Source organism: Rhinoraja longicauda, chromosome 12 (genome assembly GCF_053455715.1).
Source record: "Rhinoraja longicauda isolate Sanriku21f chromosome 12, sRhiLon1.1, whole genome shotgun sequence".
Classification (NCBI taxonomy): Eukaryota; Metazoa; Chordata; class Chondrichthyes; order Rajiformes; family Arhynchobatidae; genus Rhinoraja; species Rhinoraja longicauda.
The window spans coordinates 26,751,594-26,774,841 of NC_135964.1; the positions used below are offsets into that span (position 1 = coordinate 26,751,594).

Genomic DNA, 23,248 nt, shown 5'->3' on the forward strand with positions numbered 1-23,248 from the left:
TCTGTTCCTGTGCTTTACTGTTCTATGGTCAATATTCTTTGTTCCAAATAATTAGCTTAGCTGAACAGATACATTTGTCGATTAACTCAGCCCCCCTCCAATCTTGCCTCTCACCAGTTTGGTCCCTGGGTGTCAAGTTTGTGGGTGTTCCTGGCAGTGCTGGACATGGGTGGGCATATTGTCCACTGATTTTGTGTGGCCTCGGGGATAATGAGGATCTTACGTCCAACAAAGCAACTAACACATAAATTCATGTTGTAGGAGCAGAATGAGGCCATTTGGCCCATCAAGTCTCTTCTGGCATTCAAACATGGCTGATCTATCTTTCTCTCTGAAGCCCATTCTCCTCCCTTCTCCCCTGACACCCTTACGAATCGAGAATCTGTTAATCTCCACCTTAAAAATATCCATTGGCGTGGCATCCACAGCTGCCTATGGCAATGAATTCCACAGATTCACTGCCTCTAATTTCAGAAATTCCTCCTTGGGTCCTATCTAAAGGAACGTCTATTTATTCTGAGGCTGTGCCCTCTGGTCCGAGACTCTCCCACTATGGGAAGCATCCTCTCCATACTCAACAGTATCCAGACCTTTCACTGCCTTGTACGTTTCAATGAGGTTCCCCACTCTTCTAAATTCCAGCGAGTACAGGGCCAACGCTCTTCATATGTTAACCCAATTATCTCCAGGACCATTCATCTCCAACACCAGCACACCCTTCCTCAGACATGGGGCACGGATAAAACAAAAGGCAGATCTTAAATGCAGCGCAACCCCTCTGAGCATGAATATCACTAGTGTGTTTTACAAGCTATGGAAACACATCAGATATACCATATACATGGGTACATAGACATTGCCTGTCCGTTCCCTCCACAGTTGCTGCCTGGTCCCGCTGAGTTCCTACAGCGCTTTGTGTTTTGCTCATAGTTCTGTCCCATTGATGTTTATTTTATTTCAACTTGAAATGTTCAGCAAAGGGGAAATTAAAAAAAAATCACTTTATTTCCACTCCTTCCTTCCAGCCTTTGGGAGCCACACACGGCACAGTGCAGCTCACAGCCTGTCTATGTTTCCTTTCCCTCTCTCTCCCCCTCCCTCCCTCCCTCCCTTGTGTTCAGCACTAGCCACTCCAAGCTCTCCTATCTCTGAATGCTCATTGATTTTTGCATCTGGGCTTCTCTGTGCCTCTCTATCTCCACTCTGCCCCTGCCCACATTGCACTTAACATCCATTGATCTGCCCATCCCTTTAGCTCTCCCTCGCCCTCCCATCATTCCTCTCTCCCTCCCTCCCCCTCCCCCTCCCTCTCCCTCCCCTCCTCTGCATCCACCCATCCCTCCCCTCTCCCTCCCCCCTCCTCCTTTCGCCTCCCCATCTCTCTCTCTCTCCTCTCTCTCCTCTCTCTCCCTCTCCCCCCCTCTCTCTCTCCCTCTCTCTCTCTCTCTCTCAAGGATTGATCAACCCACCTTTCCGCCCACAATTTGACGTCGATATTCCACCTCCTTTTCTGTTCCACTCACTGCATTCATTCCGCCCGCTTCTGGGGCGGATCCGTCGCCTTGTTTTGAACCACCCCAGCCTATAAAGCGAGAGCCCGTGTGTTTCCAGTGTAGCCTAGTAGCCGGTGGGATGGATGGATGAACGTTCAGCGCTGAATTGTACCCGGCTTTAACCTGACCTAAAGCCACCCCTACTGCCCTCGACTCAACACCTCTCCCTCCCTCCCTCCCTCCCTCCCCCCCTCTCGAGTAGCCTTGACCCTGGGAGCTCCACACTGCACGAAGACGGGATAGTTAGTTGTAAGGCAACCCGGGCTGGAACGTGTTGGTGAGAGCAAATGCTTTTCAGGCAGTTGCAACAATGAAGTGCATTCCCATCCAGTTGGTCGCGTTGCTTTTGGGTGAGTCGTGTACATTCCCTCTTTAACCGCTGCCGCGGGGGATTGTGAATTGTATCGAGATTAACTGCAGAGATGAATCAAAAAGTAGAGGTTAGGAGTTTGCGGTCCACTGTGATTTGAGTTGTGTGTGTGTGTGTGTGTGTTTTTTTTGGTGTGTGTTTGGGGGGGAGGGGAAATGGGATCTTTCAGTGGCTTCAGAGGTTCTCTGATGAACTTGTGACTTTTTATTTGGAAATTGACATTATTTAAATGCACACGTTATTTAAAATTCAGCGTTGGAAAGGTTGAACATATGTTGAAAAATGTGTTGGGTATTTTTTCAGGCGGAGGTTGATAGATTCTTGATTAATAAGCGTGTCAATGGTTATGGGGAGCAGGCAGGAGGAGAATGTGGTTGAGAGGGGAAGATAGATCAGCCATGATTGAATGGTGATGCAGACTCCTCGATGGGCCAAATGGCCTAATTCTGCTCCTATGTTTTATGAACTTTTGAAAATTCAATCAATCTCAGGAGTGGTTTCATAAGAAAATAACTGCAGATGCTGGTACAAATCGAAGGTATTTATTCACAAAATGCTGGAGTAACTCAGCAGTTCAGGAGTGGTTTTAATCAGACTCCTAGGGACAAAACAAGCAACATCTTTGAATATTTGTGTAGGGAGGAACTGCAGGTGCTGGTTTACACTGAAGATAGACGCAAAATGTTGGAGTAACTCAGTCGGACAGGCAGCATCTCTGGAGAAAAGGAATAGGTGGTGTTTTGGATCAAGACCCTTCTTCAGGCTGAGAGTCAGGGGAGTTGGCCCGAAGAAGGGTCCTGACCTGAAATGTTACCCATTCCTTTTTCTCCAGAGAGATGCTGCCTGACCCGCTGAGTCATTTTGTGTCTATCTTTGAGTATTTGAGACATTTTTGTATAAACGAGCCATTTTATTTCTGGAGATGGTGATGGAGCTGATAGTTTTAGTGAACCCCACACTTGCATCTTGCTCTCATTGGAGAGTGAAGTCTTTTTTATTCCCTTTCTGATCATTGATAGCACTCTAGAACTAGTGATATTCATGCTCAGAGGGGTTGCGCTGCGTTTAAGATCTGCCTTTTGTTTTACACGGCCCACCTGGACTGACATCAGATGGGGTTAATTAATACTGAGTTTCAATTGTCCAGATGTGCATGAAGGTTTTTGAATTATGATCACCGTTCCTATGGTTCTAAGTTCCTTGCTGTGTAAATGGTGAATGCTTTGTGAATATCACTTTAGGTGCAGCTTTAGAATCAAGGAAACAGTTGACTCATTCTACACGATGAGTGTCTGAAGAAGTGTCTCAACCTGAAACGTCACCTATTCCTTTTCTTCAGAAATGTTGTCTGTCCTGCTGACTTACTCCAGCTTTTTGTGTCTATCTTCAATATAAACCAGCTCCATGAGATTCGGTCGTCAATATCCTCTAATCTCAATTAAAGCTGTGCACTCAGTAGTACAAATAAAAACCAGAATAAGACATAGGAGCAGAATTATGCCATTCAGCCCATCGAGTCAGCTCCTACATTCAATCATAGCTGATCTATCTTCCCTCACAACCCCATTCTCCTGCCTTATCACCGTAATCTTTGTTGTCCTTACTAATCAAGATAAAAATCCTCCTGGATTTGTTTGATATTATTCCTTCGGCATATTTTGATTTTTGGTTGGTATCCCAATAGCATTAGGGCAGCACAGTGGTGCATCAGTAGAGCTACTGCCTTAGAGTGCCAGAGTTATAGAGCCCAGAGACCTCGGGTTGGATCCTGACCTCGGGTGCTCTCTGTACGGAGTTTGCACGTTCTCCCAGTGACCGCGTGGGATTCCTCTGGGTGCTCCGGTTTCCTCCCACATCCAAAAAAATACGTGTGCGTTTGCAGGTTAATTGGCCCTCTGTAAATTGCCCCTAGTGTGTAGGGAGTGTATGCAAAGGTGGGATAATATAGAACTTGGTCGAACGAGTGATCAATGGTTGACGTAGACTCGGTGGGTCGAAGAGCCTGTTTCCATGTTGTATCTCTAAACTCAACAAAACAAAATTAAGTGAGTTAATTTACAAATTAAATTGAATTATAATTCATTTACTTATTGGGATACATATCAAAAAAATGCCAATTTCAAATAAATCCAAAAGAAAATTTTGCTTGCTTGGGAAGGGCGTCAAAGATTACATGGAGAAGGCAGGAGAATGGGGTTGAGAGGGAACAATAGATCAGCTAATGGTTGAATTATATTATATAATTAATAATTTAAGTTATAAATGAACACTTACTTAATTTAACTTTTTGTTCAGTTAACAGATATGATAATAAAAGATTTACAATAAATTAAATACATGATAGTTTATATTATGAAAAGGAGCCCGTTAGATTTGGCCATATTCATCAATGTAATTCCAGGGAAGAGGGGGAAACAAACTTGTGTAAGCTTTGGGGAAAATTCCGGCAAATTCCTATTTTTCCCCAAGCGTCACTCTGAGAGACCACGGTAGTCTAAGCATATCATCGACAGTTAGCAAGTAACAGATCCCATATGTCTAGAAATGTATTCTCACAGGCAGCTGCAAAGTTCCCACTTACAGGAAAGCAATGAATCCTTTCTGCATGTTTTAGCACTTAATTCCAGAGAGCGTTCTAATGCTAATTCATGGTTAATGGATAATGTCAGCACGAGTTGTGCATTTTTGTCCCATTTTAAATAATCGTATCAAGTCAGGCTGTCTGCAAACCCGAGGTTGTGGAGTTATGTAATTCCATATCTCCCCCCTCCCCCCCCCCCCCCCCCCCCCCCCCCGCATCCTCTTGGCCACCACAACGATCTGTCACAGTAATTCTCAAAGCTTGTTTTCTCATCCCACCGTTTTAAGGCTGCATTACATTCAGTTCAGCTTCCTGTGCAATTTCAGAGCTCCAGTATCCTTTACACACAAGGAACTGCAGATGCGGGTGTGACCCTTCTTGTCTTGCCCGTACTACAAACAGTCTGAAGGAGGGTCTCAACCTGAAACGTCATCTATCCATGTTCTCCAGAGATGCTGCCTGACCCACTGAGTTACTCCAGCACTTTGTGCCTTTTTTTCTCTCCAGTATCCTTTCCCTTGAATAGGGAGAGAAGCAGGACATGGTTTGTTATTGTGACATAAGGCTAGAAGGCATAGGTTTAAGGTGAGAGGGGCAAAGTTTAAAGGACTTGTGTGGGGCAAGTTGTTTTACACAGGGAGTGGCAAGTGCCTGGAATGTGCTACCAGGGTTGGAGTTGGAGGCAGATACGTTAGTGGCATTTAAGAGGCTTTGTTATAGGTACCTGGATTGTGTTCAGTTGGAGGAGATTAGTTTAACTTGGCATAACATTTGTCATGGACATTGGAGGTCAAAGGGCCTGTTCTTGTGTGCTCTGTTTTAAGTCTGAAGAAGGTCCTGATCCAAAACGTCACCCATCCTGTTTCTCCAGAGATGCTGCCTGACATGTTTAGTTACATCAGCGCTTTGTGTCTATATTTGGTATAAACTTGCATTTGCAGTTCTTGTTTCTGCTTCCTGTGTAGTACTGTTCTACATTCTATGATCAGAGCTGAAAGCATTAAATGTCCATTTTAGTGTTGAGTGTGAAGCTGATCTGTGTCTGAGGGCTATGATAGATTTTCCATTAGTCCTTTGAATTTGATCCCAATACATCTAGTGTTCCCAGTCTTAGAAACCTGATAGTTTGAATTTTCCATTGTGCGCACTCAAAAGTTCTTCAGAATTAATGTACGCAACCCTCAGCAGATATGTGTTGTGTTTGCAGATGTGTATAGAGCATGGAAACAGGCCCTTCAGCCCAACTTGTCCACCATGATACTACCCCATTAACCTCCCACACTACTCTATGTAGTAGGAGCAAAATGAATTAACAACAATCTTCATCGAGTAGAAAACAAAAACATTATGCATGTAGCAAAATGGCTACTTTGTGTCCTTGCTCCACACACACTACAAGTATATTATCATATTAGAATCCGACAGCGCAGAAACTGGTTCTTTGGCCTAACTTGTCCGTGCCAACCAAGGTGCACCATCTAAGCTTAGTCCCATTTTCCTGCGTTTGGCCCATATCCTTCTAAACCTTTCCTATCCATGTACCTTTCCAAGTGTCTCTTTATTGTAGGATCCCAACCCAAAATGTCACCTATCCATGTTCCCCAGAGACCTGATAAGTTACTCCAGTACTTTGTGTCTTTTTTGTTGTTGCAAACCAACATCTGCAGTTCCTTGTATCTACCTCCTCTGTCAGTTTGTTCCGTATACCCACCACCCTTTGAGTGAAAATAGCTTAAAGTAATTTAAAATGGTGGGAAGAAATACTGTTAATATTATATTTGCCACTATTTTTTGTTTATTGCTTTATTAAATTTCATTGCGTATAAAATCATGAGAGGAATAGATTCGGTAGACGTACAGAGTCTCTTGCCCAGAGTAGGGGAATCGAGAACCAGAGAACATAGGTTTAAGAAGAAAAGGGAAAGATTTGATAGGAATCAGCGGGGTAACTTTTTCACACAAAGGGTGGTGGGTGTATGGAACAAGCTGCCAAGGGAGGTAGTTGAGCCAGGTACAACTGCAAGTTTAATAAACGATTAGACTGTACATGGATAGGATAGGTTTAGAGGAATATGGGCCAAAAGCAGGCAGATAGGACTAGTGTAGATGGGACATGTTGGTTGGAGTGGACAAGTTGGGCCAAAGGACAACTGTCTAAATGTTTCTTTAATGTTGCGATAGTACCTGCCTCAACTACCTCGTTCCATACATTGCCGTTTGTGTGAAAAACACTAGATAAAATCCAGTATAGTCCGATCAAAGATAGTCCAAGAGTCTCCAATAAGGTAGATAGTAGCTCAGGGCTGCTCTGCAGTTGTTGCTAGGATGGTTCAGATGATAACAGCTGGGAAGAAACTGTCCCTGAATCTGAAGGTATGTGCTTTCACACTTCTCTTCCTTTTGACCGTTGGGAGAGGGGAGAAGTGGGAGTGGCCGGGGTGAGACGTGTTTAAGACCTGCGACTCGTGTATTAGATTTAGACAGAATGGAATGTGATTATGTACATTGGTCTTAAAATTGTCACAGTTTGGCTCCAAGTAATTTTTGGGAGGCTTTAAACGGAAAGGAGATGTGAAATAATCTTGGCGTTGCACCACGATGTGAAATGGATCTGTGATTGCCGACTATTCTCGGAACAGAGTGTGATGTACTGCCTCACCAAGGGGTGTGATTAAATATCCCTGCAGAATCCTATCATACCTGCGTCACCCCGCCCGCCTGCTATGCAATCAGGAACTGCCTATTGTTCATCTTTGTGCCATTGTTTTTTTATTTCCCCCAAATTTGGGAGTTTCCCAGCAACTTAACTAGTGGCACAGCAGTAGAGTTGCTGCCTCACAGCGCCAGAGACCCAGGTTCACCCCGACTATGGGTGCTGAATGTATGGAGTTTGCACGTTCCCCCTGTGCCTGCGTGGGTTTTTTGCGGGTGCTTCGGTTTCCTCCCACATCCCAAAGACGTACAGGTTTGTAGGTTCATTGAAAATTGTCCGTAGTATATAGGTCAAACAGAACTGGTGTGAACGGGTGATTGCTGGGCAGTGCGGACTCAGTGGGCCGAAAATCCTCTTTCCACGCTGTATCTCTAAAACTAAACTCTCCAAGAGATTCAAGAGTGTTCATGGTTCTATGCTGCTCAGAAACAAAGGAGATTATAAAAAGTGGTGGACACTTCCTGGACCATCTTGGGTACTGACCTCCCCACCATCGAAGGGATCTACCGCAGTCACTGCCTCGGAAAAGCAGCCAGCATCATCAGAGACCCACACCACCCTGGCCACACTCTCCTTTGACTCCCCGTGACTGCGTGGGTTTTCTCCAGCTGCTCCGGATTCCTCCCACATTCCAACGACATGCGGATTTGTAGGTTAATTGGTTTCTGTAAATTGTCCCTAGTGTGTAGGATAGGGCAAGTGTAAGGGGTGATCGACGGTCGGTGGGTGGAATGGTCTGTTCCCATGCTGATCTCTAAATTCTAAAGAGTTAAGTGAGAATGTGGCCAGAGTGGTGTGGGTCTCTGATGTTGGCTGCCTTTTTGAGGCTCGCTTACACTCAGCCAAGACTATGGTGTGAATATTGATTTCTCTAACTTCAAGTAACCCTTGCATCCCCTCTCTCTCTCTCTCCATACCTCCCCCACACTAGTCGTAGTGCTTGTTGCACTGTCGTCCTGCTGAGTTTCACTCTGTATTACACGTTATCACCTTCCCCACAGCCATCAATGGACCATTGTGCACTCCGCCGTTCCTGGATCATTGTTGCTGGCTTTGGGCTGTCTTTTTGGATATCTTTCATTAATTTGCTCTATGTACCTTGTCACATCTCTCTGTGCCCTCTCCCCTGACTATCAGCCTGAAGAAAGGCCTCGACCCGAAACATCACCTATCCCTTATCCAGAGAAGCTGCCTGAGCCGCTGTGTTACTCCAACTTTTTGTGTCCACATCTGTTGGTGAAGGTCGAAGTGCTTGGGATCTAATCTCTGGGTTTGGGAAGGGGATAAACTTGCAAATCTCTGTCTAACTGTGCCGAAAGCATTGTTGTGTAAGGGTGTGATAAAGGAATCACGGTTTGATGGATTTGAGATAGGCACAAAATGCTGGAGTACCTCAGTGCATCAGGCAGCATACGATACGATAAAACTTCATTCATCCCCAGAGGGAAATTGGTCTGCTGACAGTCACAACACACAAGGTACACAACAACTTGAAATTAAAAGTGAAAACAAAAAGAATTCTGGAGAAAAGGAATAGGTAATGTTTTGGGATGAGACTCTTCTTCAGACTGAGGGTCAGGTGAAAGGGGAACAGGAGATGTAGACGGTGATATATAGAGAGAAATAGAACAAATGAGTACAAGATATGCAAAGAGTAAGGATGATCAAGGCAAGGTGGGGCCCACAATGTTTGTTGGCTGTAGACTAGGTAATGAGTTATCCAGACAATGAAACGATGACTGGGTCTGGCTTGGAGTTGGTCATCTCTGTTGTTCTGTTTCTTGCAGACATGTCCTTGCCTCATTTTGTCTTGCTAAGCAACAATCTGATCGTCACATTTTGCACTACTTGCACTGACGAAAGAGCTTTTTTAATGCACAAGACAGTTTTCCATGCCTAACAGCTGCCTGATTTCCTAATCAGGATGACAGTATCCACAATAGATTATTTTATTTTGCTGTTACTTCCTGCAGATAATAAATTAAATACTGGAAATGCCAAAAATCTGAAAGTTAAAATAAATTACTAAGCAGGTCGGGCAGAACCCAAGAAAGATCATCAGTTGAATGTACGAAAATAACTGCAGATGCTGGTACAAATCGAAGGTATTTATTCACAAAATGCCGGAGTAACTCAGCAGGTCATGCAGCATCTCCGGAGAGAAGGAATGGTAGACGTTTCGGGTCGAGACCCTGAAAGTTTTGGGTCAGTCTGAAGAAGGATCTCGACCCGAAATGTCACCCATTCCTTCTCTCCTGAGATGCTGCCTGTCCCGCTGAGTTACTCCAGCATTTTGTGAATAAATACCATCAGTTGAATGTAGCTCTGTTTCTCTATTGACTGATGCTGGTTAACCTGCTGAGCAACTCCAATATTTACTTTGTGTAGGAAGGATCTGCAGATGCTGGTTTAGACAATAGACAATAGACAATAGGTGCAGGAGTAGGCCATTCAGCCCTTCGAGCCAGCACCGCCATTCAATGCGATCATGGCTGATCACTCTCAATCAGTACCCCGTTCCTGCCTTCTCCCCATACCCCCTAACTCCGCTATCCTTAAGAGCTCTATCCAGCTCTCTCTTGAAAGCATCCAACGAACTGGCCTCCACTGCCTTCTGAGGCAGAGAATTCCACACCTTCACCACCCTCTGACTGAAAAAGTTCTTCCTCATCTCCGTTCTAAATGGTCTCCGTTCTAAATGGTGGAAGTGCAGGTTGGACACAGGGGAGGGAGTAAGTCAGTGGGTCAGACAGCATCTCTGGAGAAAAGGAATAGGTGACGTTTTGGGTCGGAGCCCTTCTTTACGCTGAGATTGTCTATCTCCAATATTATTGAATTTATGTTTGCTCGTGGCCTTTATTCCGCTTGGGCAGCTTACAACCCAACAGTATGATGTTGAATTCTCATCCCCACCCCTTTTCCCTCCCCTGTGTCCAACCTGCACTTCCACCTGTTAGTCCCCCTCCCCCTGCTAATTTCCTCCACCCCCAACCGGCTTCACAATCTACTGCCTCCCCACTTCCATCTTTCTTCCCCCCCCCCCCCCCCCCCATCCTCCCTCCCAACAATCAGTCTGAAGAAGTGTTCCAACCTGAAACGTCACCTATCCGTGTTCTCCAGAGATGCTGCCTGACCCACTGAGTTACTCCAGTACCTGGCTAGATGCAGGAAAAATGTTCCCGATGTTGGGGGAGTCCAGAACCAGGGGTCATAGTCTAAGAATAAGGGGTAGGCCATTTAGGACTGAGATGAGGGAAAACTTTTTCACCCAGCGAGTTGTGAATCTATGGAATTCTCTGCCACAGAAGGCAGTGGAGGCCAATTCACTGGAAGTTTTCAAGAGAGAGTTAGATATAGCTCTTGGGGCTAACGGAATCAAGGGATATGGGGATAAAGCAGGAACGGGGTACTGATTTTGGATGATCAGCCATGATCATATTGAACGGCGGTGCTGGCTCGAAGGGCCGAATGGCCTACTCCTGCACCTAGTTTCTATGTGTACTTTTGTGTATTAACCAGCACTTGCGGATCTTTGTTTCTGCTTTGACTATTTGTTCTGTTGCTTTGCCCATCAATGATCAGCATGTACAGCCACTGTTCAATTTATCTTCCAACAAAGCCAGTTGTTTACAAACAGCGTGTGTTGGTAGTAGTTTGTTCTCTCTGTAAGACTCAGTAAATCACACAGAGTACAGTTGATCTCCCTTGCACTGCATGTGGGGAGCATCAAGGGTTAAGAGCGTTTAATTGTCATATGTATCCCAGCCACTCCTCTTCTCCCATCTCACATCAGGCAAGAGGTACAGATATTTGAAAACTCGTACCTCTAGATTCAGGGACAGTTTCATCCCAGCTGTTATCAGGCAACTGAACCACCCTCTCGCGAACTAGAGAGCAGCCCTGACCTCCCATCTACCGCATTGAAGATCCTTGGACTATTTTTTATAGACTTTATTGGACTCTATCTTGCACTAAACGATATACCCTTTATCCTGCACGTGAACACAATGGACAGCTTGATTGTAATCATGTATAGGCTTTCCGCTGACTGGAGGGCACGCAATAAAAAAGCTTTTCACTGCAGCTCGGTACATGCAATGATAAACTAAACTACATGAAACAACCCCATAAAATTCCTAAGCAATTAAAATAGGGAGAGAGCACCTTGCATCCTTGTGTTCTAAATGCCATTACAATTTTCCAGAGACAAGTCCAGAGTGTGAGAGTAAACTGGAGCACCCGTAGAAAACCCACGCGATCATAGGGAGAACATGCAAACTCCGTGCCTGACCAATGTTGTTAGGATCGAACCCGGGTCTCTGGCGCTGCAAGGCAGCAACTAATCCGCTGCGCCACCCTGCTGCCCTCTCTAAACCTGTGCCACCCCAGATTATAGCGCGCAATCTGATAATGGGCACCATTACCCCTCAGGGCGGTTGTAATGAGGGTTTACTGTAAATGCGCTGCATTTTCTGAATTGAACATTACTGCCTGCACAGTGCTCTAGTGGTGGAGGGAATGAAGGCTGTGGATGGGGTTAACACCTCTGTCATGGATGTTTTTTGAATTTGTTGTGAATTGCTGAAGCTGTGGTGAAACAGCCTGGCCACTGGTGCATGCAATGAAATAATTAATGAACTCTTGCCTCACCCCTCGTCTATAAACAACTGATCAGATAATGCCTTACACAAATGCAATTGAGCCAAACTCGAGTACGATATGTAGATCCTAGTGGAGGTTGCGGAGTATAGTTCACTGCATTGTAGCGCATCAGTTCCTTAGACAAAGTCCAATGTCCGTAATGGGGTAGAGGTGAATCTGCCAGTACTCTAACTTATGGAAGGACTGTTCAGAAGCCTGATGATAACGGGGAAGTTGTTATTCTTGAGTCTGGTGGCGTGCATTTTAAAGCTTCTATACCTTCTGCCAGATGGTAGCAGGGAGAAGATGGAATGACCGGGGTGGGACAAGTCTTTGATTATGTTGGCTGCTTTGCTGAGGCAGCGTGAAGTGTAGATGAAGTTAATGGTGGGGAGTTTGGTCTGTGTGATGGACTGGGCTACATCCACAACTCTCTGCAATTTTTTACGATCTTTGGCAAACCAAGCTGCAGTGTGCTTTCCATGGTGCATCTGTAGGAGTTTGTAAGAGCCGTTTAAGACATGTGGATTTTCCCCAGTCTCCTAAGGAAGAGTAGAGGCGTTTGGATACCTTCTTGTGCTTTACGAAGGAGATGAGTACGAATTTCTTTTGTCAGAGGGTGGTTAATCTGTGGAATTCATTGCCACAGATGACTGTGGAGATCATGTCAATAGATATTTTTAAGGCAGAGATTGATAGATCCTTGAATAGTAAGGTTGTCAGAGGTTACAGGGAGAAGGCAATAGAATGGGGTTGAGAGGGAAAGATAGATCAGCCATTATTGAATGGCGGGGTAGACCTGATGGGCCGGATAGCCTAATTCTGCTGCGAGAACTTATAATCTTATAAATATCTCGCATCCTTGTTTGTCTCAAGGTGAATGTTGTCCACAATGGATATTAACAGCCCAAACCTGAAATTATCATGGGTATTTCAGTGAAAAGTGAAACAAAAGATTCACTACATGAAAATCGCAGAAAACTATTGAACAAATGCCAAGTATCCTGGAGTGCAAACTCTCAGTGCATCATTATTTTGCTCTATATGACTAGGTTGTATCCAAACGCAATTGCCAAATGTAATTTTATGCGCTCTACATGCACAGGAACTCAGTTAATCTCATTGCCTCCAGAAAAAAAAGTTTATCTTATCTCCTGACTACATGTCCTTGTAGCTGTATGTTCAAGACCTTGAGATTTACTTATCTTTCAAGCAAGCCCACTTACTTCCCCAAGAATCTAATTGTTTTTCTGAATGTGTCTGCTTGCTTCACGTGAGGACTGTTAGAGGACAACTCCATTTTAGCTGGAAAGCCTGTTCTAACCTTTACATTACAGCAGCCTATATGTAGAAGCAAAGGACTGCAGATGATTGTTTATACCAAAGATAAACATAGTGCTGGACTAAATCAACGGGTTAGGCAGCATCTCTGGAGAAAAAGGATGGGTGATGTTTTGGGTCAGGAACCTTCCTCACACTGAAAGTAGGGGCTTTTCAACTCCCTGTCCCATTCCCCTACTGACCTGGGCCTCTTCCATTGCCACCCTCCCTACTTTCAGTCTGAAGAAGAGTCCCAACCTAAAACGTCATCGATTCTTTTTCTCCAGATATACCGTATGGTCTACTGAGTTACTCTAGCACTTTGTGCCTATCTATCACACCAACATACTTGTTTCCAGCAATCAACCATCAGGCTATTAAACACCCACTCAACTACAAACTCTCTTGAGTGCTCTGGGGAATCTGGGGATTTTGTTTTGCACTAATATTCAATTTTTTATTTGTTTTATTGTGTTAACTATTGAGTGCTGTTATGCAGATAAAAGTAAGAATTTCATTGTTCCATTTGGTACATATGGCAATTAATTTGACTCACTTAAATTGGAGAGGCATTTAGTGCTTAATAAGGCCGAGTTGCCTCTCCCTGTTTTAATGGTGGTGGAGTTGCTGCCGTGCGGCACCAGAGACCCAGGTTCAATTCTCACCACAGGTGCTGTCTGTACAGAGTTTGTACGTTCTCCTTAAAGTAGGTCAGTGTGATGTAGGGGTTAATACAGGTTCTTAAAATGGAGTTGTCTGCTTACAGTCCCTCTGTGGAGGAAGCAGACTCAATCAGAAAAAAAACATTAGGGGTCAGGGAAAAAAAAATTGGGTTCACTTGGAAGAAAGATAAATCTCAAAGTCTTGAACATATAATCCCTCTCAGTCTGCAGAAGTCTCAACCTAAAACGTCACCCTTCCACGTTCTCCAGAGATGCTGCCTAACCCGCTGAGTTATTCCAGCACTTTGTGTCTATCTTCGGCTACATGTAGTCATGAGATAATATAAACTTTTTCTTACTGGAGACAACTGAGATTATTGGAGTTCCTGTTGTAGAACGCACAAAATTCCATTTAGCAATTGGGTTTTGGATACAACCTGGCTGGATGAAGCAAAATAATGATGCACTCTGAGAGTTTGCACTCCAGGATACTTGGTGCTTGTTCTGCAATGGTTTTCTGTGATTTTTAAATAGAGCCAAAGATCTATTTTTCACGTCAACACGAGCCTCCCACGACAATTTCAAGTTTGGGCTGTTGTGTGCGCAACCTTTGTCTTGAGCCACCAGATATTTATAAGATCACAAAGATATAATAGTGCATAGAACATTATATTTCACCTCCATAAAATTATATTTTATGAAGCTTTTAAATAGATTACACAAAAGGGTATTTTAAAGAATAACCAAAATCCATTAACTTAATTGCAAGTTGGCCATTAATCTCCGTGATAAAATCAGTCGGTTTTGCAGGGATCCAGGTGAAAATTTAGGTGGGGAAATGAGAATACAAAACACACAAAGCTGAACCATTTGCGAACTGGAGTTCAGCCTTGCATTATCTCCTCTCTCCCCTACCTCCTACATCGCTCCCTCTGGATTTCCAGTTCACTGTGCTTCTTTCCTTGTCTCACACCCTTTTCATTTCTAGCCTTTAGCAGATGAGTGGCTTAAGTGGCAATCATACTTCTCCTCACCCCCCCCTCCCCCTCACCTGAATAACCTAACAAGACACAAAGTGCTGGAGTAACTCAGCGGGTCGGGCTGTATTTCTGGAGAACATGAGTGGGTGACGTTTTCAGATTAGACTCTTCATCAGACTGATAATCAAAGATATCCCACCCTGGATGATTATTCTCCTCCCTGCGAAAATGCTGAAAACTATATACTGAGGCAGGGTCCTAACACAAAACTAGCTATCCACGTTTTCAGAGACACTGCCGGACCTGCTGAGTTACTCCAATACCTGCTGTCCTTTTAGACGTTAGACTTCAGATTTTAGAGATACATCATGGAAACAGGCCCTTTGGCCCACCGAGTACGCTTGGATCACCCCGTACACTAACACTATCCTACACACTAGAGACAATTTACAATTTTACCGGAGCCAATTAACTTACAAGCTTGTATGTTTTTGGAGTGTGGGAGGAAACCAGAGCACCTAGAGAAAACTAACACGGTCACAGGGAGAATGTGCAAACTCTACACAGACAGCACCCGTAGTTTACTTCCGGAGGAGGTGGTTGAGGCAGGGACTATTATAATGTTTAAGAAGCAATTGGACAGGTTTAGAGGGATATGGGCCAAATGCGGGCGTGGGCAGGGCCGTTTTTACAGCATTATGGGCCCCCGGGCAAAGCAGTGTACTGGGGCCCCTACTGTTACTCTCCCCCACCCCCCTTTCCCTACCAGCCCCCCCCTGTCATGCCGGCAAAAAGCACTTACCGAAAAGCACTTAGCGATGGACTTGGGGTGCTACATTGTTGCGAAAAGCACTTACAGATCGCTGTGAGAAGCACTTAGGGACCGAAAATGTTGCGAAAAAAGCACTTATTGAACCTACATTTTTAAAGTAGTATTGATTTATTGCAAGTCACTTAACATACACAGATCAGCATGGGGCCCCTATGCTCGTGGGGCCCCGGGCAAGTGCCCATCAGGCCCATCAGGCCCATGCGTTAAGACGGCCCTGGGCGTGGGACATGTAGATGGGACATGTTGGTTGGTGTGGGCAAGTTGGGCTGAAGGGCCTGTTTCCACACTGTATGACTATGCTGAGGATTGTATCTGATTATCAGTCAGTGGATGTTGCTTCTGATTATAAGAAATGGCAAATTTGACAATGTAAACAACAGTATAAGAAATGGGAAATTAATCCTTTGCAAAAATGAATGTTGCATTGTGTGGGGCTGTGGGGTGGTGGGGGGCTAGAATGTGCTACCAGGTGTGGTGGTGGAAGCAGATACAATAATGGAGTTTGAGGCTTTTAGATAGGCACGAATATGCAGGGAATGGAGGGGTATGGATCACATGCAGGCAGAGGAGATTAGAATGAAAGGATTCACACAGTGGTTACTTTGCAGATTATTGAGTTTGTTGTAATCCAGATGTTGGCTACAATAACCTGAATACAATAATATGAATATGGATTTCTCTAATTTCGAATAATCCTTGCATTCCCCTTCTTTCCATCTCTTCTCCCCCATCCAAGTTGTCCTGGTAGTTTACTGTTTGTATCCCCTCATTATCACCTCCACAGCCAGCAATGGACCATTGTGGGCTCTTTGGTCGTCAGTGCTGGTTCTGATCTCTCTTGCACCTTTTCAAGTTTCCCTCTTCCCCGACAGTCTGAAGAAGGGTCTCAACCCGAAATGCCACCTATTTCTCCTGAGGTGCTGCCTGACCCACTGAGTTACTCCAGCATTTTGTGTCCATCTTCGGTATCAACCAGCATTTGCAGTTCCTTCCTACACTCTGAGCGGTTCTATGTTCAAAGTTGCAGCACAATTTATTGGTGACATCTTGCACGTTACAGTGTGATAATTGTACTGAGTTGTGACTCCTACACATTTCCCCAGAGCAGGACACAGCCCGTGTGGTGAGAATGACATGTCCCTGGCGATTGGAATGACTTGAATGGCACTTGCCTTTAATGACAGGCATCCCATTGTCATCCTGCTTGCCTTTTTCTGTTGAATTGATCACAAGCGCCGGAAATCCATTGAAACTATTGGTGTCAGGTAGCAGTCATCTTAGACCAATTCAATGTTACTGAAGATAGACCCAAAATGCTGGAGTAACTCAGCGGGTCAGGCTGCGTGTCTGGAGAAAAGGAATAGATGCCATTTCGGGTTGGAAACCTTCTTCCAAATGAAAGGCCAGACCAAATCAGGGTGGATGATCTCTGGTAGGGTGGAGTCCATAATGGCCCATTGTTGGCTGGGGAAGATGAGCTAACGACAGGGATACAAGAATGCAAACAGTGGAACTAGTAGAACAATTGGGGTGTGGGAGGGAGAGAGAGAGAAAGTGGGGGGGAAGGAATGCAGGAGTGACTTGAAATAAAAAAAATCAATGTTCACACCACTGGGTTGTAAACTGCCCAAGTGATATGAGGTGCTGTTCCTCCAATTCATTATTTCCTCCTTACTCCTCCAGAGCCAGATTTGAAACTGGCAACTGGAGTTTGAATGGGTAGTTAGTTATTCATGGAGTTATACAGTACAGAAACAGGCCGTTCATCCCACAGAGTCCATGCCGACCACTGATCACCCATTCACACGGGATTTCGTTGAGATACAACATGGAATCAGGGCTTTCGGCCCACCAAGTCCATGCTGCCCATTGATCAGCCATTCACATTAGTTTTACGTTATGCCCACTTCCTACACATGAGAGGCAATTTACAGAAGCCAAGTAACCTACTCTTTGAGACGTGGGAGGAAACCCACATGGACATAGGAACAGCATACAAACCCAAGTTTGGGATTGTACCTGGGTCTCTGAGGCAGCAGCTCTTCCAGCTGCACCACCTGCAACAATTAATTTTAAAAAATGTATTTATTTTATTTGTTTCCAGCATGCAAATATGGACAACAAGATCATTGATCACTCATTAACACTAATCAAATCCAAATTTATCCTCTCCATTTTGTTCTCTGTTCCCTCCACATTCTACCACTACCTACATACCAGGGTAATTTACGGAGGACCAATTAACCTACAAAGATCTTTGGGATGTGGGAGGAAACCGGAGCACCCGGAGGAAACCTGTGCGGTCTCAGAGACAACGTGCAAACCCCACACACAGACACCTGATTGAACCTGGATCTCTGGTGCTGTGAGGTAGCACAGCTGTGGGCTCTACCCACTGCACCACTGTGCCTGCTGCTTTCACATAGTGGGGAACTCTCTTTAGTGTGTGGCCGACTCATTGCCTGATAGATGAGAATGATGTCCCAGCCAGCAATTGCTGAGTCTCTGTTTAAACATGATTGGGGAAATAGGGGCCTGTGTCATTCCTGCTGCTACTCTTTGGAGTCGATCACATTTCTTGCTGTTTTTAACTGCCTGTAATAATCTGAGAAAACAAGTTACAACAGAGGCAGGGCTCATAAATAGTGGCATCGTACAGAGAATACAATCTACTTTCAATATGTTTAAACCATTTAAACCAGAACCTTTTCTCTTGAACAGTTGGGAGTTGTATAATTAGTGTTTGATTTGATTGTTCAACCCTGCGGTTCAGAAATGAGTTATTGTACGAAGGCCTTTTGAGTTTTTTAAAACATGACACCACAATACATTAACGCATTTAGTGTTGTTCTACTTTCAGCTTCTGGGTAAGTGGAGTTAAGTCCATAAAATGATTTTAAAGAAGGAAAGACAGCTCATTTTTGTCAATGGAAGATCAATGGACCTTTAGGTTATTTTTTTTTAAGATGATGGGCAAAATTGCTTATGGCTTGTTAATATCTATTGATTGTAAAGGTGTTTAATAATTATCATGCTTTAAATAGAACATTTATTTGACAGGGATTCAGAATAGGAAATCCGTATCTCGGGTACTGAAGTGTTTTGGTCGAATTGAAATTGATTCAACCTTCATCCCAATATATTATCCATTCTATCCATTCTTTGTGTTTAAACATGTGTGCTCAATCTGTTCAACTGATAGATTCAACTATTCCAGCAGATGGAAAGGGTGCAGAAGAGAATCACCATGATGTTACCTGTGCTTGTGGGCTTGAGTAATAGGGAACGGTTGGATAGGCTGGGACTTTTTGCTTTGGAGCATAAGAGGCCAAGGGGTGATCTTATTGAGGTGTACAGGGTGGGAGGCACAGTGGCACAGCAGGAGAGATGCTGCTTTACAGCATTGGAGACCCAGGTTGGATCTTGACTAGAGGTGCTGTCTGTATCTAACTTTGACTATTCAATGAATACTCCAATAACATTCACTCTTACTATTAGCTTCTACTAATTGTGATAAAGGTTCCAGGTTGGCATTCTAGTCCAATCTACAGTGTATTAAACCAAGCTCTCCCTCTCTATCTCGTGATTTTAAAAAATCAGGAGGTATGTTTGAAAAAATTGAGGAATTCTCATCAGTATTTGGCCAATATTTATTTCCTAATCGATATCATAAAATAAGATCATCTGATTGTGGTCGAAGAGACTGAGTCTTGCATGTGTCAGTTGCTGTATGTCCCTGCGTTCAATAGCATTCATGATCATGATCATGGTGCATTCTGCAGCCTTGTAAAATCTGGGGCTATCCTCAGATATCGAAGGAGTTTATCTTGCTATCTTCCTTGATTTATCATCTTTTAACCAGAATGCTGCCTGGATTAGGAGCTATCAGCTACAAGGAGAGGTTGGGCAAACTTGGATTGTTTTCTCTGATGTTGGAGGTTGAGGGGAGACCTAGTAGAGGTATGAGATGCATAGATATGGACAGTCAGAACCTTTTGCCTGGGGTGGAAATGCCAAAAACTAGTTATAAATTTAAGGTGAGAGAGAGAAAGTTAATGGGGGGTTTTTTAACAGAGTGGTGGGTGGCTGGAACATGCTGCCAGGGGTGGTATTTAAGAGGCTTTTAGATAGACACGTGGATATGCAATCCACAAGGTTCTTCTCCGGGTGCGCCGGTTTCCTCCCACATGCTAAAGACGTGCCAATTTGTAGGTTAATTGGCTTCTGTAAATTGTCCCTGGTGTGTGTGATAAAACTAGTGTATGGGTGATCTCTGGTCAGTATAGACTCGGTGGGCGGAAGGGCCGGTTTCCAAGCAGTATCTTTAAACTAAGGCCTAGCAGTTGAGCTACAGCCTTGCAGCGCCAGAGACCCTGGTTCAATCCTGACTATGGGTGCTGTCTGTATGGAGTTTGTACGTTCTCCCCGTGACCTGCATGGTTTTTCTCAGAGATCTTCGGTTTCCTCCCACACACCAAAGATGTACAGGTTTGTTGGTTAATTGGGTGGTGTAATGTAAAATTGTCCCTAGTGTATGTAGGATAGTGTTAATGTGTGGGATCGCTGGTCGGTGTGGACTCGGTAGGCCGAAGGGCCTATTTCGTGCTGTATCTCCAAATTAAACTAAAATAAAAACTAAACACTCTGTGCTTTGCTCAGAGTCCACCTTCTACAGTCCCTTGTGTTTCTGTGAGTATAAACACTGTCAGCTAAAGGTTTTGGTAATGCTGTCAGCAACACTCGAGCTTGTGAAATGGTAGTTAACATGTTACTCATTGAGTCTTGATGTTCCATACACAGCCCCTTGTACCAACACACACAGTATTGAGGGCACGAACTTGTTATCAAAAAATATTGTATTAGGCGTCGCCCAGCAAGATTAGACATTAGGAATAGTGTCAATTTATTCACAAAATGCTGGAGTAACTCAGCAGGTCAGGCAGCATCTCGGGAGAGAAGGAATGGGTGACGTTTCGGGTCGAGACCCTTCTTCAGACTGATGTCGGGGGTGGGACAAAGGAAGGATATAGGTGGAGACAGGAAGATAGAGGGAGATCTGGGAAGGAGGAGGGGAAGGGAGGGACAGAGGAGCTATCTGAAATTAGAGAAGTCGACGTTCATACCACCGGGCCGCAAACTGCCCAGGCGAAATATGAGGTGCTGCTCCTCCAATTTCCGGCGGGCCTCACTATGGCACTGGAGGAGGCTCATGACAGAGAGGTCAGACTGGGAATGGGAGGGGGAGTTAAAGTGCTGGGCCACCGGGAGATCAGTTGCGTTAATGCGGACCGAGCGCAGGTGTTCAGCGAAGCGATCGCCGAGCCTGCGCTTGGTTTCGCCGATATAGATGAGTTGACATCTAGAGCAGCGGATGCAATAGATGAGGTTGGAGGAGGTGCAGGTGAACCTCTGTCTCACCTGGAAAGAATGTTTGGGTCCTTTGATGGAGTTGAGGGGGGAGGTAAAGGGACAGGTGTTGCATCTCGTGCGGTTGCAAGGGAAAGTGCCCGGGGTTAGGGTGGTTTGGGTAGGAAGGGACGAGTGGACCAGGGAGTTGCGGAGGGAACGGTCTCTGCGGAATGCAGAGAGGGGAGGGGATGGGAAGATATGGCCAGTGGTGGGGTCCTGTTGTAGGTGACGGAAATGTTGGTGGATGATATGTTGGATCCGCTGGCTGGTGGGGTGGAAGGTGAGAACGAGGGGGATCCTGTCCTTGTTGCGAGTGGGGGGATGGGGAGCAAGAGCGGAGCTGCGGGATGTAGAAGAGACCCTAGTGAGAGCCTCATCTATAATGGAGGAGGGGAAGCCCCGTTTTCTGAAAAACGAGGACATCTCGGAAGTTCAAGTTCATTCAAGTGTCAAGTTCATTGCCCATATATATGGGTTAGATTTATTATTGTGTACGAAATGCTGATTTAAATCAAAGGTAGACACAAAATGCTGGAGTAACTCAGCAGGACAGGCAGCATCTCGGGAATGGGTGACGTTTTGGGTCGAGACCCTTCGGACTATTGTCACGTGTACTTAGATATAGTGAAAAGCTTTTGTTTGCCTCCTATCCAAACAAGTCAGATCACGCCAAACATGAGTCCAATCAAACCAAACATAAATACAACCGGTGGAGCAGAGAGAAAAATACCCCAGTGCAGAATACAGTTTACGGTGTTGTGGCATTACAGTTACAGAAACAAATTGGGTAGAGATCCTAGCTTATGGAAGGACCGTTCAGAGTCTGGTGGTGCGCACTTTCAAGTGTCTGTATTTTCTGCCGGACAGGAGCAGGAGAAGAAGGAATGGTCTGTGTGATGGACTGAGCCACATCCACAACTCTCTGCAATTTCTTGCGGTCTTGGGCAGAGCTGTTTCCCAAGCCAAGCTCTGATGCAACCTGCCCAATGGAACCTCTCCTGCCTGTTGCTTTGCAGTGATGATCAACAGGGTGATTAATAGATGTGAATCACCAAAACCTTTGATTTCAATGCGAATTACCTTGACACGGATAAGATGTCCGTACATTGGCGCAGCGGGTAGTGCCGCTGCCTCAGCACCAGAGACCTGGGTTCCACCCCTGACCTCAATGCTGTATGTGCAGGGAGTCTGCACGTTCTCTCTGCGATCACCTGGATTGTCTCCCACATCCCAAAGACGTGCGAGTTTGAAGGTTAATTGGCCTTCTGTAAATCGTAGCCGAGTGTGTAGGGAGTGGATAAGTGAGGGTGATAACAAAGAACTAGTGTGAGCAGGTCGGTGTGGTCTCGGTGGGCTGAAGGGCCTGTTTCCATTGCTGTATTTCTAAAACTAAAACTAGTATATTTTGGGAATTTGCATAATTACAAGTATGAATTTTCAAGTAGTCACCAAAAACCAAACGATTATAGTTTCCTAATAGCAGCCAGGAATAACAATGCAAATAAATCCTCCTCCCCCCCCCCCCCCCCCATACAATGCCACACGGTGTTAAATAACATTGCCAAGGTGCTGCAAATCCGGAAACGTTTACGTAACGAGTACAATTGGTGAATAATTCCCAGCAGCTAAAATTATTTGGGGTCAAGGACTCCATAAATTGTTTGATTCTTGGCACTGAAATTATTTAAAGTCATCACGATAATATGTAACATTTGGCAGCTCTGATAAAACCGCATGATTTATAGGTGGGCTGCTTCACATGCATGGATTATCTCATAGTTCTACTTGGGAACAGCACAGTTCAAGGTTGAGGCTTGATCATTGAATATAGAACAGTACAGCACAGGAACAGGCCCTTCCACCCACAATGTCCCTGCTGAACATGATGCCAAAAACTAATCTCCTCCGCCTGCATATGATCCACATGCCTCCATTCCCTGCATATCCATCTGTCTATCCAAAAGCATTTTAAACAACACTATTATATCTGCCTCCACCACCACCCCTGGCAGCACGTTCCAGGCACCCCCTACTTTCAGTCTGATGAAGGTTCCCGACCCGAAACGTCACCTATCCTTTTTTCTGCAGGGCTGCTGCCTGACCTGCTGAGTTACTCCAGCACTTTGTGTCTATCTTTGGTATAAACCAGCATCTGTTGCTCTTTGTTTCTATCCACCACCCTCTGTG

The 23,248-nt window shown here is 44.9% G+C and overlaps 1 protein-coding gene across 2 annotated transcripts in view; it reads left to right on the top strand.

Moving 5' to 3' along the window:
• The first annotated feature begins 1,538 nt into the window (after positions 1 to 1,538).
• Positions 1,539 to 23,248, top strand: part of igsf3 (immunoglobulin superfamily, member 3) — a 149,763-nt gene continuing 128,053 nt past the window's right edge. Inside the window, exon 1 of one of the 2 annotated variants that reach the window (XM_078409259.1) lies at positions 1,539 to 1,903. In XM_078409259.1, the coding sequence (XP_078265385.1) occupies positions 1,864 to 1,903 (40 nt within the window). In that variant the 5' untranslated portion in view covers positions 1,539 to 1,863. Of the gene's footprint in view, positions 1,904 to 3,906; positions 3,969 to 23,248 lie in introns of those variants that run through there. The other variant, XM_078409260.1, reaches the window with a different exon arrangement.